The following is a 15,493-nucleotide window of genomic DNA, read 5'->3' as shown; positions in this document are numbered from 1 at the left end:
CTCTCTCTCTTTTTTTTTTTTTTTTTTTTTTTTGAGACGGAGTCTTGCTCTGTCGCCCAGGCTGGAGTGCAGTGGCCGGATCTCAGCTCACTGCAAGCTCCGCCTCCCGGGTTCACACCATTCTCCTGCCTCAGCCTCCCGAGCAGCTGGGACTACAGGCGCCCGCCACCTCGCCCGGCTAGTTTTTTGTATTTTTTAGTAGAGACGGGGTTTCACCGTGTTAGCCAGGATGGTCTCGATCTCCTGACCTCGTGATCCGCCCGTCTCGGCCTCCCAAAGTGCTGGGATTACAGGCTTGAGCCACCGTGCCTGGCTTTTTTTTTTTTTTGAGATGAAATCTTGCTCTGTTGCCTGTCTGGAGTGCAGTGGCATGATCTTGGTTCACTGCAACCTCCACCTCCTGGGTTCAAGCGAATCTCCCGCTTCAGCCTCCCGAGTAGCTGGGACTACAGGTGCGCGCCACCCCACCTGGCTAATTTTTTCCTATTTTAGTAGAAATGGGGTTTCACCATGTTGGCCAGGATGGTCTCGATCTCTCCTGACCTTGTGATCCGCCTGCCTCGGCCTCCCAAAGTGCTGGGATTACAGGCGTGAGCCACCGCGCCCGGCTGACATGACTTCTCTTAGAGCTGCCTCCTTTCTGTGGCACTTCCTCCGTATGATTGGGTTAACAAAAATATTCTAAATAAGCAACTGATCTGAGGCTTTTTGAAACCAAACAGTTTGGTGCCTTGAAAGCATAAGCCATTGGTTATGTGAGAAAAACAAGAAACTGTATCTTTGCGTATATTGGGGCACAAATCCCGTTTGAATGAATGAACATTTCCTGGTGAAAACATGGGGTTGGAACCCTTCTGTGTCTGTGAGAGAATAGGAATCTGTTGATGGATATGGCTCTTTGGCTTAAAGTGAAAAATCATGAACTGGTGGTCAAGAAGTCTAGGCATAGTCCACGCTTTTAACCCTCCGGGACCTGTGTATCTGTAAACTGAGGTGACACTGTGTTCTGAAACGGTCCCTGAGGGGCCCTTTCAGGTCCTGCTACACCTCTGAGTTGTGATTGGAGACTCGCTGGCCCTGTCACTGAGGAAGTCACCTCGAGGCATCACTTCCTCAATGAGATTCGAGGCTCGCTGGACCTGAACCTCCCGCCGCTTCCCATCATTGTGTCTGGCTGTCTTGTGTCTCCCTCCTGAGCCACCGCTTGCTGCTGCAGTGTGAGGAGGCCTCTTGATTTATTAATCAATTAATCAGTGCACACTGAGGGGCTGTTCAGGGTAGTTAAACAGGGAAAACAAAAAGCTGGAGCCTGTAATCAAGATGGATCATAATTAAGAACCACCCCCCAACTGCTGCTCTTCCTGCCCCGCTCACTGCCTCACAGCTCCCTCCCCGCCTACAGCTCATCAAACCGCCTTCAGCTCTGATGGGGCTTCTACCCCATACAAGCCGACAGTGAATTTCAGAAGGGCCCATTTTCTCCCTAATGTCCTAGAGGGAAATAAGCCCTTAGATGAGCTTTATCCATTACCTGCAACGACCGTTGAGCCCCCAAAATGGCATCGTAGCCCTGTTCATGTATGCACAGACCATACTCTCCTCTCCCCATTCCCCATGAATGGAGTCATGGAGCTGGAAGGTCCTTCCCATCAGGAAAGGCCATGGCCCTGTGTGACAGACGAGAGGTTCAGTGAGGCTAAGTGAGTTGTCTGAGGTCACTACAGAACTGCAACATTGGGCCGGGCACGCTGGCTCATGCCTGTAATCCCAGCACTTTGGGAGGCCGAGGCATGTGGATCACGAGGTCAGGAGATCAAGACCATCCTGGCTAAGACGGTGAAACCCCATCTCTACTAAAAAAAATACAAACAACTAGCCGGGCGTGGTGGCGGGCACCTGTAGTCCCAGCTACTCGGGAGGCTGAGGCAGGAGAATGGTGTGAACCCGGGAGGCGGCGCTTGCAGTGAACTGAGATCCGGCCACTGCACTCCAGCCTGGGTGACAGAGCGAGACTCCGTCTCAAAAAAAAAAATAAAAAAAAAGAACTCCAATGTCACAAGTGGCAGAACTGGAAACCATCTGATACTCAACGAACACTCCTCGTGCTCGTTTCTCTGTGTAATCCTTAAGCCAAGTAAATAAGCGACATTGTTCTCATTAAATCCATTTTCTGATTTCTTTTTCATAGGGGTCTCTGAGCTAGATTTTTATTTTATATATAAACATTTTATAAACATATATTATATATATAATAATAATATATAGTATTTTATAAGGTTTTCTGTCTATGTTGCTCAGGCCGGTCTCAAACTTCTGGCCCCAAGGGATCCTTCAGCTTCAGCCTCCCAAGTAGCTGGGATTATGGGTGCCAGCCACCGCACCTGGCAAGATTATATTTTTTAGAGACATGTCGGTTGCTCAGGCTGGAGTGCAGTGACGCTGTCCTAGCTCACCGCAGCCTCAGACTCCTGGGCTCAGGCAATTCTCCCACGTCAGGCTTCTGAGTGGCTGAGGCTGCAGGTGTGTGCCACAGTGCCTGGCTAATTTTTAAATGTTTTATAAAGATGGGGTCTTACTATGTTGCCCAGGCAGGTCTTTGAACTCCTGGCGTCAAGTAGTCCTCCCACCTCAGCCCCCCAAGGTGCTTGGATTACAGGCCTGAACCACTGTGCCCAGCTGATATTTTGTAATAGTAGTTTTAGATGAAGTTTGAAGGGAAAGCCTATCTTGGACTGTTTTGCTTTGGTGGGTTAGAATATCAGATACCTGGATAGAGACATGGCCAGCTTCCCTAGGGCAAATAGTAAACATGAGTTAGTCTACACAAGTTTGCTCGGCTGCTGGTACAGGCTGGATCTCTGGGCCAGAATCTGTTCGGTTTGCTTCTGTTCCAGTGGTACTTAGCACACAATGCTGATAAGGCCAAGATTTTCTTAGAACACAATCTCTGTTCGAGGTTGCAAGTTGCACCTCCATCTGCTACTAACTTTCTGTGGTAACAGGAGGCCAAGGGGCCTCAGTGCAGCGGTCCAGATTGCACTCACCCCGCGTCATGCCTGGACAAATGTTTGTTCCTTCTAATTGAACACCTTGGGAGAGCCCAGGGATGGCTATCATTCTTTAGTGGACATAAGAATAAGAATGTTCTTGCCAAGCGTCGTGGCTCACGCCTGTAATCCCAGCACTTTGGGAGGCTGAGGCGGGCGGATCACGAGGTCAGGAGATCGAGACCATCCTGGCTAACACGGTGAAACCCTGTCTCTACTAAAAGTACAAAAAATTAGCTGGGCGTGGTGGTGGGTGCCTGTAGTCCCAGCTACTCGGGAGGCTGATTGAACCCAGAGGCAAAGGTTGCAGTGAGTCGAGATCGTGCCATTGCACTCCAGCCTGGGAGACAGGGCGAGACTCTGTCTCAAAACAAACAAACAAACAAACAAACAACAAACAAACAAATGTACTTGTTTGACCGGCCTGGCGAAGAAGATACTTAGAAGTCTTTTTTTTTTTTAACTTCTTTTTAAAAGTTTTCACTATAAAATTCTTACATTTGTCAAATGTGTTTATCAAAAATGGAGGCTTTTCTGCCAATGTAGCTTCTCATTTCTGTTGAATGCCAATCAAACTATCAAACTCTTGAGCAGCCTTGGAGTTATAGAATCTCCCTTTCCTCTGCTTCTGTGTTCTCTAGGACCCTGCTTTCTCGGCTGTGATTCACGACAAACTCCAGGTCCCCAACACCATCCGGAAGGCATGGAATGACCGGGACAACCGCTGTGACATTTGCGCCACTCACCTGAACCAGCTGAAGCAGGAGGCCATCCAGATGGTGCTGGCCTTGGAGCAGGCAGCTGGCAGTGAGCACTACGACGCCTCGCCTGGCTCCCCGCCACCGCTCTCCAACATCCCCACCCTGGTGGGGTCCCGGCACGTGGGTGGGCTCCAGCAGCCCAGGGACTGGGCCTTTGTGCCTGCCCCCTATGCCACCTCCGGCTACACAGGCTTCGTCAACAAGCACAGCAGCAAACCCAGCAGCCTTGGGGTCAGCAATGGGGCGGAAAAGAAGAGTGGATCCCCCACCCACCAGGCCAAGGTCAGCCTCCAGATGGCCACCAGTCCAAGCAATGGGAACATCCTCAATTCAGTGGCCATCCAGGCTCACCAGTACCTGGATGGCACCTGGTCCCTGTCGAGAACCAACGGGGTCACCCTGTACCCATACCAGGTAAGTAGCCTGGGTGAGCCAGGAAGAGCAGGGCTGGCTCGAGTCAAAGCAGAGAAGTGGGCAGCACTTCCTTCCTCTGCCTCCTCCTGGGAACTCAAAGCCTAGTGTTTCCATGTGGCCCCCACAGAGTTCTCATCAAGGTGCCCCACCCAGACCCGCCTGCTTTGAGAGGGTGCTGCTGTATCCTCCAAACCTTCCACACCTCCCCTTTCTCCACTCTTCAGTGTCTCCTTCCTGAGAGACCCTGCTGGTCCAGACGATGCCAGCAGCTTCCCAGCCAGCAGGTTTACCACATGGCATAGCCATGAAGAGGTAGGCCACAGAGATCCTTGGACTGGGGTCCAAGCCCCGACTTGGCCACTTATTAGCAGTGTGACTTGTCACAAGGGGTTTGCCCTGTCTTAGGCTCAAGTCCCTCATTTATAAATGGATGTGAGTCATGAAAATTAAATAAGGTAGTGTTTGCATGACATGTAGGCCAATATCTGCCATATAGTAGGGAATCATTGTTGTGCCTGTTAACAGAGATTTTAGATGTTAAGACAGACGAGTGAGAGGCTTTTGAACGAAAGGATATTGTGAGTCCCAGGAATCATGGTTTTAAAGCAACCTGTGGAAGTGTTGGACATTGCTAAGAATAAAATATACGAAGGAACAGTGATCCGTGTTGGCACTCTGCTTCCTTTGTCTGTACCTTCCAAAAGAGGTATAGACGCCCTTCTTAACCTCTCCTCACTTGACAGACCCAAACTGTTTTCTATTTGCAACTCACCTTGAGAACTATTGGTACTGGGCTGCCAAAAGTGCATTTTCCTTTTCAGTTATTTGAATTAGCACATGCCCCCAAGTTTCCCCATAGAAATAAAAAACAGGTCTTAAATCTCCCAGGGAATCTAAAGATGATCTGATTTTGCCTGGGTGAGTTTTCTGTTGGATGAGGACTGGATTTTTACTGTAAGTGGCCTCTATCCCCTGCATCAGTGGTGTGGGAAGCAGCAGAGAGCACTGACCGTCACTGGAATGGAAAGGCGGCCACGGGCAAGGATGTATTAGTCAGAGAAGGTAGTTGGTATATAGAGCAAAGGATCCTAGAGAGCTCAGGTTCTTTCTCACTTAGGTCTGGATATAGGGGGTGTTTGGTGGGTGGCCTTCCGCTGTGACGTGAGCACTCAGATTTCTTCCACCAAATGTGTCACCATCTTCCAGGGGCCTCAAGAGTCCTTCACCAGACCTTCTGTAACCAGCCGGGAAATGAGGGGAGAAGGCATGTGTGGAGGATCTCACAGGAGGATTTGGGGCCCGGCTTTGCCTGGAAGGCATGTGCATTGCTTACATCTTTATTCTGGGTGGATCACGAGGTCAGGAGATCGAGACCATCCTGGCTAACACGATGAAATCCCGTCTCTACTAAAAATACAAAAAATTAGCCGGGCATGGGGGTGGGCGCCTATAGTCTCAGCTACTCGGGAGGCTGAGGCAGAGGAATGGTGTGAACCCGGGAGGTGGAGCTTGCAGTGAGCTGAGATCGTGCCACTGCACTCCAGCCTGGGAGACAGAGCACGAATCTGTCTCAAAAAAAAAAAAAAAAAAAAAGAATTCAGTCTCTGCCGGGCGTGGTGGCTCACACTTGTAATCCCAGCACTTTGGGAGGCTGAGGTGGGTGGATTGCTTGAGCCCAGGAGTTGAAGACCAGCCTGGGCATCATAGAGAAAACTGGTCTCTATTAAAAATACAAAAATTAGCCAAGTATGGTGGCATGCGCCTGTAGTCTCACCTACTTGGGAGGCTGAGATGGGAGAACTGCTTGAGCCCGGGAGGCAGAGGCTGCAGTGAGCTGAGATCGCACCACTGCACTCCAGCCTGGGTGACAGAGCAAGACTCTGAATCAGGAAAAAAGAAGCGTGAGAGAGAGAGAAATAGACAGACAATTTAGTCTCTTGACCCCACCTTCCCACTGGGGAAGCTGGGGAAGCCGGTCTACCCATGAGACCAGGAGAAAAAGGAACAAGTTGAGTGAACACATAGCATAGTTTTGTTATGCTGGACAAGGTATAGGGAAACATGAAGTGAGTTAAATGTGGTTGATAAAATTCCTGGTGACTTTTTCTAGAGTGTTTGAGAGTGTTCGTGTCTCTTGCTATCTTGAAAGAAAGTGGGAAGCATTGATCATTATCCTAAGACATTAGCATTCTTGGATTGTCGAACTTTTCACTTAACTGGGTGCTTTCTAATTTACAAAATCTAACATATACATGATTTCACTGAACCCCACAGTAGGCCTATGAGGTAGGTGGGGCAGGTGTTAGATCTTCCTTTTACAGATAAGGAATATGCTGCTTAGCGAAATGGCCGCACAGCCCACGGCGGAACCAGCACTGGCTCTCCCCGTACCCGGGGAGTGGCTTTGCCTACCATGGCTTCTTCCAACTTTCCTAGGCTACCCCAAAGTAAGCTGTCAACATCTTTTCCAGATATGGTTCCTTTTCAGACCTGTGTCACAAAGAAAAGAACTCATTTTACCTGCCGGGGCCTCACTGCCCCTAGACTTTTGGATAGAATTTTCTGGGATGTGTATGTAAATATAATGAGGAACCAGTGGTGTCCTGCGGGGTGCTTCACGGTCTAATCTTGGAAGTAACCATCTAGGGCAGGAACAGAGAAGGGCTTCTTTGCATCATGGGATGATTTGCTTTTTTTTTTGTTTGCAGTTTTAAAATATACCATTTACAAAATTATAAAAAGTAACATGTTTGTTGTAAAACAAAATTTAAAATGCATGAGAAAGTTTAAATAAGACTTTAGAAGTTGATGTCACCCAGATACAAACTACGTAACATTTGGGGATACCTCCTTCTAGCATTTCATACACTTCCAATTTGTAAAATTGTGACCAGGTTCAATTCTGTCACCTGCGTTTCACTGAATCCATTGGGTCCATTTCCCCACGCCGTTACACGTTTCCCTAAAATATTATCTTTAGCAGTAGCGTATTTCATTATATGAATATTATCCACACTATGGAGATGTCCTAATTTATTAGGTTGGTGCAAAAGTCATTGTGGTTTTTGTTTCAACAGCAAAAACCGCAATGACTTTTGCACCAACCTAATACATAACCAAACATCAATTAATTAGAATTTAGGTCTTTGCTACTGTAAATAAAATGCTCAGATGAACATCCTTGTACCCAGGCCATAGTTTCCACACATCCCTGGGTTGTGTGAGCCACATGCTCATGTTACACGGACAACTCACATTTCACCTTCCAGGACCCCGAAGCTCTGTATCACACGCACATTGGCTGTGCGGCCATTTCGCTAAGCATCAGGGGCCGGTTAGAAGACTCAGCGACTGCGCCAGGGCTGATGATCGAGGACAGATGAGCATGAAACTGGTGCTTCCTATAAAATATTCAAAGTGAGGTGAAAGTTTGTGTGTAAGGTGGAAACACTGAAGATGCTGCTTCAACGGCTGGTTAGGGATTATTTGTGCGTTTCTTTTATTTGTGCAATGATTCTTTTCCTCCTCTTTCTTCCCAAACTCAGATGAAAGAGAATTCGCTGTACAAGTATTTATTCATCTCTAACCAAGTACCAGGCACTGTGCTAGGTGGTGGGTGGGGCTGCAACCGTGGGCTGGAAACCCTGATTCCCGTCCTAAGGTCCTCACCGTGGGACAGAAGGCAGGTGAGTGCAGAGGTGAAGACATGCCCCACTGCTTTGGGGGCATGCAGACAGGCTCCTAATCCTGCCCAATGTGGCACAACCAGATACAACCAAGATTCACACGAGCCACCAGCTTGTGGTCGTCCTGGGTACGTTATGTTGCTTCTTTCCAACTTGAGAACAGACCAATTCACGCATTTCCCCTGAGTAATAAAGGGACCAGAGGAAATCTCTCTGGGATCAAGAGATTTGGTGCCTGGCTATGAATCCGCGTCCCCTGTGTTGTGACTGTGTCGTCCTGACGCCCCGGGGTGGGGGCTCTGGGTCTGGCCAGACTGAGTGTCTCCTGTTGCGGACATCTCCCTGCAGTAAATATTGTGCAGTTCGCAGTCTAGCCAGCTCGTCAGAGATGGTTGACTGCTCTGAAAGCTGACCTCATTTTTCCTGCTCACCCGTACTCCCACTTTCCTCCCCACAAAGCAGATGGCCTCTGGATCAGTGCCAGAGCCGTTCCCTGGGCAGAGAAGCATCTAGACCTTGTCACTACCACAGGCGCAACTCCACACCCGCAGAACCTGAGCCTCTAGAAAATGACTCTTCCCTCCTGCAATTTAGATGTAGCGAGGATGCGGACAGGCCTTCCAGCAGTGAGCCTGGTGGGACCTGCGTCACGCGGGTGATAGAATGGTCCCGCGAATCCCTCAATCCCTGTGACCCACACCACTGTGTCATAATCTCCAAAGGCTGTGGTAGGAAGATTCTCGATTCTCTTTTGATATATCCTTCACATTTCTAAAGTACCTCCAGAAAGCCCAGGAACCTGTAAGCAACACAGATAAATAGGAATCGATCCAGAGAGATTTTAAAAAGAGTCATTTAGGAAGTACTGAGATGACATCAAAAACGTTGAACAAACCACAAAGATAAATCTTATTAAATACCTTAGAAATTTGATTTAATAGAAGATTATAAGATGGGCTTTCAAAGAAAGACTTTCTTCTGTTCATCTGCAGACATCTACCATAATCTATACACACAGAGAAAGCAGAAAATTCTCTAGCACAGGAGTCCGCAGACCCCAGGCCACAGATTGATATGACTCTGTGGCCTGTTAAGGAGCCAGCTGCAGAGCAGGAGGTGAGTGGCGGATGGGTGGGCATTACCTCCTGAGCTCCATCCCCTGTCAGAGCAGCAGTGCCATCAGGTTCTTCTAGGAGCGGAAACCGTATTGTGAACTGTGCACGTGAGGGATCTAGGGTGCACGCTCGTTACGAGAATCTAATGCCTGATGATCTGAGGCGGAGCAGTTTTATCCCATTTCCGCCCCCTATTTGTCTTCCATGAATCCGGTCCCAGGTGTTGAAAAGGCTGGGAATCACTGCTCTAGAATCGTCATCCTTTCTCTTACAACTTTTATTTCCGGTTTGGGGGTACATGTGCAGGTTTGTTACATGGGTAAATTGCGTGTCACTGGGGTTTGGTGTACAGATGATTTTGTCACCCAGGTAGCGAGCATAGTATTTGAGAGGTGGTTTTCCGATCCTCACCCGCCTCCCACCCTCCACCCCCAAGTAGGCCTGGTGTCTGTTGTTGCCCGTCTTTGTAGCCATGTGTAACAACCTTCATTTGACCACATGAAATTGTGACTTTGAAAGGATGTGTCTAGATTAGTTCCTTGTAATCAACTACAGATTAGTTACCTCTTTTTGAATGGCAGCTGCTTTTGCCTGATCAGCATTTTTTATAGTCAATAACTGCAGGGAAGACTGTACACACAGAATTATAGGATGTTGGTGATGTTGGTGTTAGAATGCACCTCTGTAGGATGTAGGCTTTTGCATCATGGTAGGAGATTTGGAGACAGAGTCTTATCTAGTTCAAGCCTGTAGTTCCACCAACTATTAAACCAGTTTAGAAGCTTGACATCTTAGTCTATTTCATTACCTATTAAATTCCTACCTCACAGGGTGATTATAGGGAACAATTAAGAAGAAGGTGTGAAAATATTTTATGAACTATAAAGCAGGAATACCGTATAAATTATCTATTTCAACCCTTTCATTTGCCAGAAGAGAAACCTTAGGCTGAGAGATTTGAAGCTTCTTTTGTTTAGAGTTTTCTAAATCCTAGCTGAATCTCTTTTACTAGATCACACACTCTTGGACAACAGGGACTCATTTTATTCTCATGCCCCTCACAGCAGCTAACGTGAAAATGTGGTTCTTTATTAGAGACAGCTCCTATCTCAGGGGAGCACTACAATTACTTTCTATGACTGACCATAGTTTAGGAAAGAATTCCAGGCCAAAGACCTATCTAGAACCCAAGGATTTTGGTGGAAACCACCAGTCATTCGATTCCAAGCTAATCTTTAACCTGAAGTATCTTAATGATACTTAGTAAATCCTTAGATTCAATGAAAAGAACCTAGCTGGCATTTTGATGCCACACTCAATACAGGGGCATTTGAAAGGATAGAAGGACTTTATTTCATAGAACTTCACTCAATTGAACTTGTCAAGAAAATTCAGAAGATATTAGATTAATATACAAGTAATAAATCCGTCACGGACCGTTGATAGAATCCATGTGCATTCCTTGAGTTGGAGGAAAATGCTCTCAATACAATTTTTCCTGCATTCTCTAAAAACATCCATTGGAATTAACATGAGAGATAATGCTGGACTGAACTCTGGCTGAAATCATTATGAGGTAGTCTCTATTACAGCTTTAGGAACGACCATGCCTATGAAACATAGCCATTACTGGAATTTATATTTTAAGTTATGAGCACAGTCTGGGCACGGTGGCTCATGCCTGTAATTTCAGCACTTTGGGAGGCCAAGGTGAGAACTGCTTGAGGCCAGGAGTTAGAGACCAGCCTAGACAACATAGTAAAACCCCATCTCTACAGAGAAATAAAAAATTAGCCAGGCGTGGTGGCATGCCTGTAGTCCCAGTTACTCAGGAGGGTGAGGCAAGAAGATTCCTTGAGCCCAGGAGTTCCAGGCTGCAGTAAGATGTGATTGTACCACTGCCTACAACCTGGGTGACAGAGTGAGACCCAAGACCCTATCTAAAAAAAAAAAAAAAAAAAAAAAAAAAAGAAAGATATGGGCACAAAAGGATGTAAAAGCAGCACCAACCTCAAAATATATCAAGGTTTGCTAAATGGCAGGACCTCTGCAGTGCATAACACTTGCTCCTCTGAGATCAGAAGCCCTGGGGGAGCTTGGTGCTAGCGGACTTCCGAGCGCCCCTGTAGGAGGAAGGTGAGGCTCTGTGAGGCCCAAGTGCTGTTGTACTCAGAGGCTTTGCTTGTAGCAGCTTCATGGAAAGCAGAAGCATGTTTTCTAGTATGGCTGATGTCGGGAGATGAGGTAGACACATGCTCTTCCCGGCCGAACCACTTTTCAAGAAGGCACGGGGTGGCTGTTTCCAGCAGGTCAGGAGTGGAGGATTTTCACCCGTGTTCTTCCCAGCTCTCGAGGGCTCATTCAGCCACTCGTGCCCTGGAACATGCAGCGCACCCCTTCCTGGGCCAGCTCTCGAGGGCTCGTTCGGCCACTCGTGCCCTGGAACATGCAGCGCACCCCTTCCTGGGCCAGCACTGGGGTCACTTGCTTTCCTCTTGCCGCTGCTTCTGCCCAGCCAGGCAATAGTGTAAGATGCCACGATTAGACAAGCTATGATGTGGAAGAGATTCTGAAGACCATGGGTTTTGTTTTCTCCTGTTTATAGATGGTCAAAGGGATATTCGGTTATGTATCTTTATGCTTTTTGACAAATCATGAATGCAGGAAAGAGAATCAGTTTGTATATTCGGTCATGGACAGACATTTCTCAAGGCTAGAGTGTTCAGGGTGAAATTCCAAAAGGGTAGTCACAGCTTATGATTATGGATGGGGTCGTGGTCTGAAGGGAGCACCCAGACTTCATTGGGAAAATTCAAAAATATGTTCAATCTGGGCATTTGCTTGGTGTGGTAGACTGAAGAGGGGCCCCCCAATGATGCCCACACCCTGATCCCCACAATCTGTGGATGTCTTACCTTACACAGTACAAGGGCCTTTGCAGATGTGGTTAAGTTAAGGAGCTGGAGATGGGGGGTCATTTAATTTAATTTAATTTTTTTTTTTTTTTTTGAGACGGAGTCTCGCTCTGCCACCCAGGCTGGAGTGCAATGGCGCGGTCTCGGCTCACTGCAACTTCCACCTCCCAGGTTCAAGCTATTCTTCTGCCTCAGCCTTGGGATTACAGGCATGGACCACCATGTCTGGCTAATTTTTGTATTTTTAGTAGAGATGAGATTTCACCATGTTGTCCAGGCTGGTCTCAAACTCCTGAGCTCAGGTGATCTGCCTGCCTCAGCCTCCCAAAGTGCTGGGATTACAGGCATGAGTCACCACATCTGGCCAAGGAGATCATTTTAGACTATCTGGGTGGACTCAATGTAATTACAAAGATCCTTAAAGAGGGAGGCAGGAGGATCAGAACCAGAGAGAGGAGATGGAAGGATAGAAGCAGAGGTCAGAGGGGAGAGAGATTCAAATCTGTTGGCTTTGATGATGGAAGAAGGAGCCTCTAGAAGCTGGGTAAGGCAAGGGTCTGATTCTCCCCTAGAGCCTCCAGAAGAACCCTGCAGGGCCATTTTTGAGTTCCGGTCTCCAGAACTTTAAGAGGATACGTTTATGTTGTTTGAAGCTGCTCAATGTGTGCTATTTTGCTTCAGCAGCAATAGGAAGCTATTACACCTGGTGAGCCTTTGGCTAACCGAAAAGCTTGGTAAGGAGAAGGGGGATGGGGTCTACAGACCAAGGAGTCCCTGCAGAAACCTGCAGGACAGCCAAGAACGTGGGCTTTGCATCTCACACAACAAACCCCATTACCCTGCGGGTCGGCCGGCCCATGCACAAGTCAGATTCTTTCATTTGGGTGCCTCCGCAGAATGAGAGGTTACTCATACTGCACCGCCGGTTTTCGATTATCTCAGATTTCCCTATTGTTGTAGAATCATAATAACCAGCACACCACAGCCACTCTCCATTGGTAGCTAGTAATTACAGTTACATAAGGCTCATACTGTTGAAACTGCGGAAATCATTCCAAGCTGGGGGTGGGAGGATGGAAGGAACCGGAGGGGAAGGAGACTTCACTGAATTTCGTGTAGAAGGAATTCATCTTGGCTAGAGGGCCTTTTGATCTGATAGAAGGAGATTTCACAGAACTGCCCCGGCAGTAATTCTTCCCTCATCTGGTAAAAATCTTCATAATGCCTGCACTTGGGTACACTTTGGAAGTTGTAGAGCAGCGTGTAAGTGTGTGCTGGTATCGCATTTTATCTGGTAGGCAGAAGTCAGTCAATGGGGATTTCGGAGCAGGGGAAGGGGAAGATTTCTTTGCCTGAAAGCAGGAATTCTCAATTTTGGCTTCACACTAGAATTACTTGGGAGATTAAAAAAAAAAAAATCCTAATGCCTAAGCCACACCCCAGACGAATTAAATGAGAGTATCTGCAGGTGGGACCGAGGCCTTGGTTTGAACTTGACCAAGGCCAAGAACCACAGCGTTAAGAAAGAATTTATCTGGCGCTGGCACAATAGGTACAGGGAAGAGGACAATGAATGTATGTGGATAGATGAGTGAGAGGCTGAGAGACAGGTGTTTGTTTCTTACGACTGCCATCACAACTTACTACTAACTATGTGGCTTTATTTTTTTATTTTTTGAAACTGAGTCCTGCTCTGTCGCCCAAGCTGGAGTGCAGTGGCGCAGTCTTGGCTCACTGCAACCTCCGCCTCCTAGGTTGAAGTGATTCTCCTGCCTCAGACTCCTGAGTAGCTGGGTTTACAGGTATGTGCCACCACACCCAGCTAATTTTTGTACTTTTAGTAGAAAAATTGTCCAGTAGGATCTCATCTCAATCCTTAACTATTGTATGGGTGCAAAAGCAATTGTGGGTTTTGCCATTAAAAATAATAGCAATCTCTGCAATTACTTTTGCAACTATCTAATAATTACATCTGCAAAGACCTTGTTTCCAAATAAGGTCACATTCTAAATAGACAGACAGATAGGTAACTAGCTAGCTAGATAAGACAGATAAATAAAAAGGAGAAAAGTGAAGTTGGAGTGCAGAGGTGAAAGGTATATGTGGGCTTTTTCCTTGCTGAACCGCTTCTGAAGAAGGAGCAGATACAGCATCCACGGCTGGTCAGCAGTGGGGGATTCCCATTCACGTTCTTTGCTTGGAGGAAAAAAGGGCACCAGTGGAAAAGAGAAAACCAGGCCAAGCAGAGAGAGGGAGGGACGTGTTATATCTGCATACATCCTTACACTGGAGGGGAACCTCTCCAGAGCCAGACAAAATGAAAAAATACTCAGGGACAAAGTCAGTGATCAACCTACACGCGTGGGCTTTTCGTAGAATAACAGCCTCAAGCTCTTCTGAACTCACAGAATACCTTATAAGTCATTTGTGCTTTCACAACTACAGGCATAAATGTAAACAGCACTTCTTGGACCATCACCTGAGAGCAGATAAATTTAAGTTGTGAGCCTCATCGGACTGATGCTGGGGGAGCCTTGTTCCTTCTCTACTGACCAAGCTGATAGTTTGGTCTGTATTTTTTGTTTTTATCTGTAGTAACCTTTCAAGGCTCCAAAAACAGGCTAGAAACACTTGGTAAGATGCTGTGTGCCTTAAAGAGGAATTTCTTGGTTACTATTAATAGTTACCATCCCTCCCCCTTTTTGATGTGGGTGAGAGGGGTTAGGTGGGGAGGGGTGGTGGGAATGTGGCTATTATCACCCAAGCAAGGGAGGAGTTATTTTCCCCTCCCAGGCAAACCTTGGGTCAAGGGCAGAGCTGAGCATTGCTGCACAGGGGGTAAAATAGGTGAGAGAGAAGATTGCCTAGATGTAGATGCTTTTCACAGTTATCTTGTAGAGGGCTGCCCACATCCTTTCTCACTCAGCCACCCTCCCAGACCTTGTTCCCTCAGGCTGAATTTTCAGTTTCCTATGGGTTGAAGAAAAGAGCCAGGGAGTATCCAGGCTCCATAGTGAGCTGGCCAAGGGGAAAACGACAGCTACTGCTCTTTTTCATTTTAATGACAAATAAAACAGATCGTTTTAGAAACTCAGAGGCTGATACTCATCCATGATTTTATCCAAGTCTCACACAACGAGAGGTTGGGGTCATGCTGGATTTGCTGCTCATGCACCAGAAATAAAACACCAGCTTCCTTGCTGACTGTGTGACCTCGAGCGGGCTTCTTAACTGCTGTGTGCCTGAATGTTCTCCTCTGCAGAGTGGAAACTTCCAGAGCTGTTATGGGATCATGTGAGAGGGTGTGAGTTGCACACTTAGCACTGTGCGTGACACGTGGCAACTTCTCCGTTAAGTTCATTGAATTCCTTGAGTGACATTTTCTTTTACTTAACTCGAGTTCACGTGACTCAAATTAAATGGATCAGGACCCTCTTTTCCATTGTGAGAGCCAGTGGTAGATGAAAAAACATCACCAATTCCATAAAGTGAGTATCAAGCACATAAAATAAATGTTATCGTGCACCTCCGAAAACATTCCCTCCTCGACATATT

At 47.1% G+C, this 15,493-nt stretch overlaps 1 protein-coding gene across 4 annotated transcripts in view; it reads left to right on the top strand.

Annotated features, from left to right (window-relative positions):
• Positions 1-15,493, top strand: part of LOC105474699 (kinesin family member 26B) — a 568,793-nt gene that overhangs the window by 201,602 nt on the left and 351,698 nt on the right. For all 4 annotated transcript variants that reach the window (XM_011729515.3, XM_011729518.3, XM_071069292.1 and 1 more), the window contains one exon: positions 3,689-4,222. In XM_011729515.3, coding sequence (XP_011727817.2) covers positions 3,689-4,222 — 534 coding nt within the window. The remainder of the gene's footprint in view (positions 1-3,688; positions 4,223-15,493) is intronic.

This window comes from Macaca nemestrina, chromosome 1, assembly GCF_043159975.1.
Source record: "Macaca nemestrina isolate mMacNem1 chromosome 1, mMacNem.hap1, whole genome shotgun sequence".
Classification (NCBI taxonomy): domain Eukaryota; kingdom Metazoa; phylum Chordata; class Mammalia; order Primates; family Cercopithecidae; genus Macaca; species Macaca nemestrina.
This window is presented reverse-complemented; position numbering and strand designations above follow the sequence as displayed.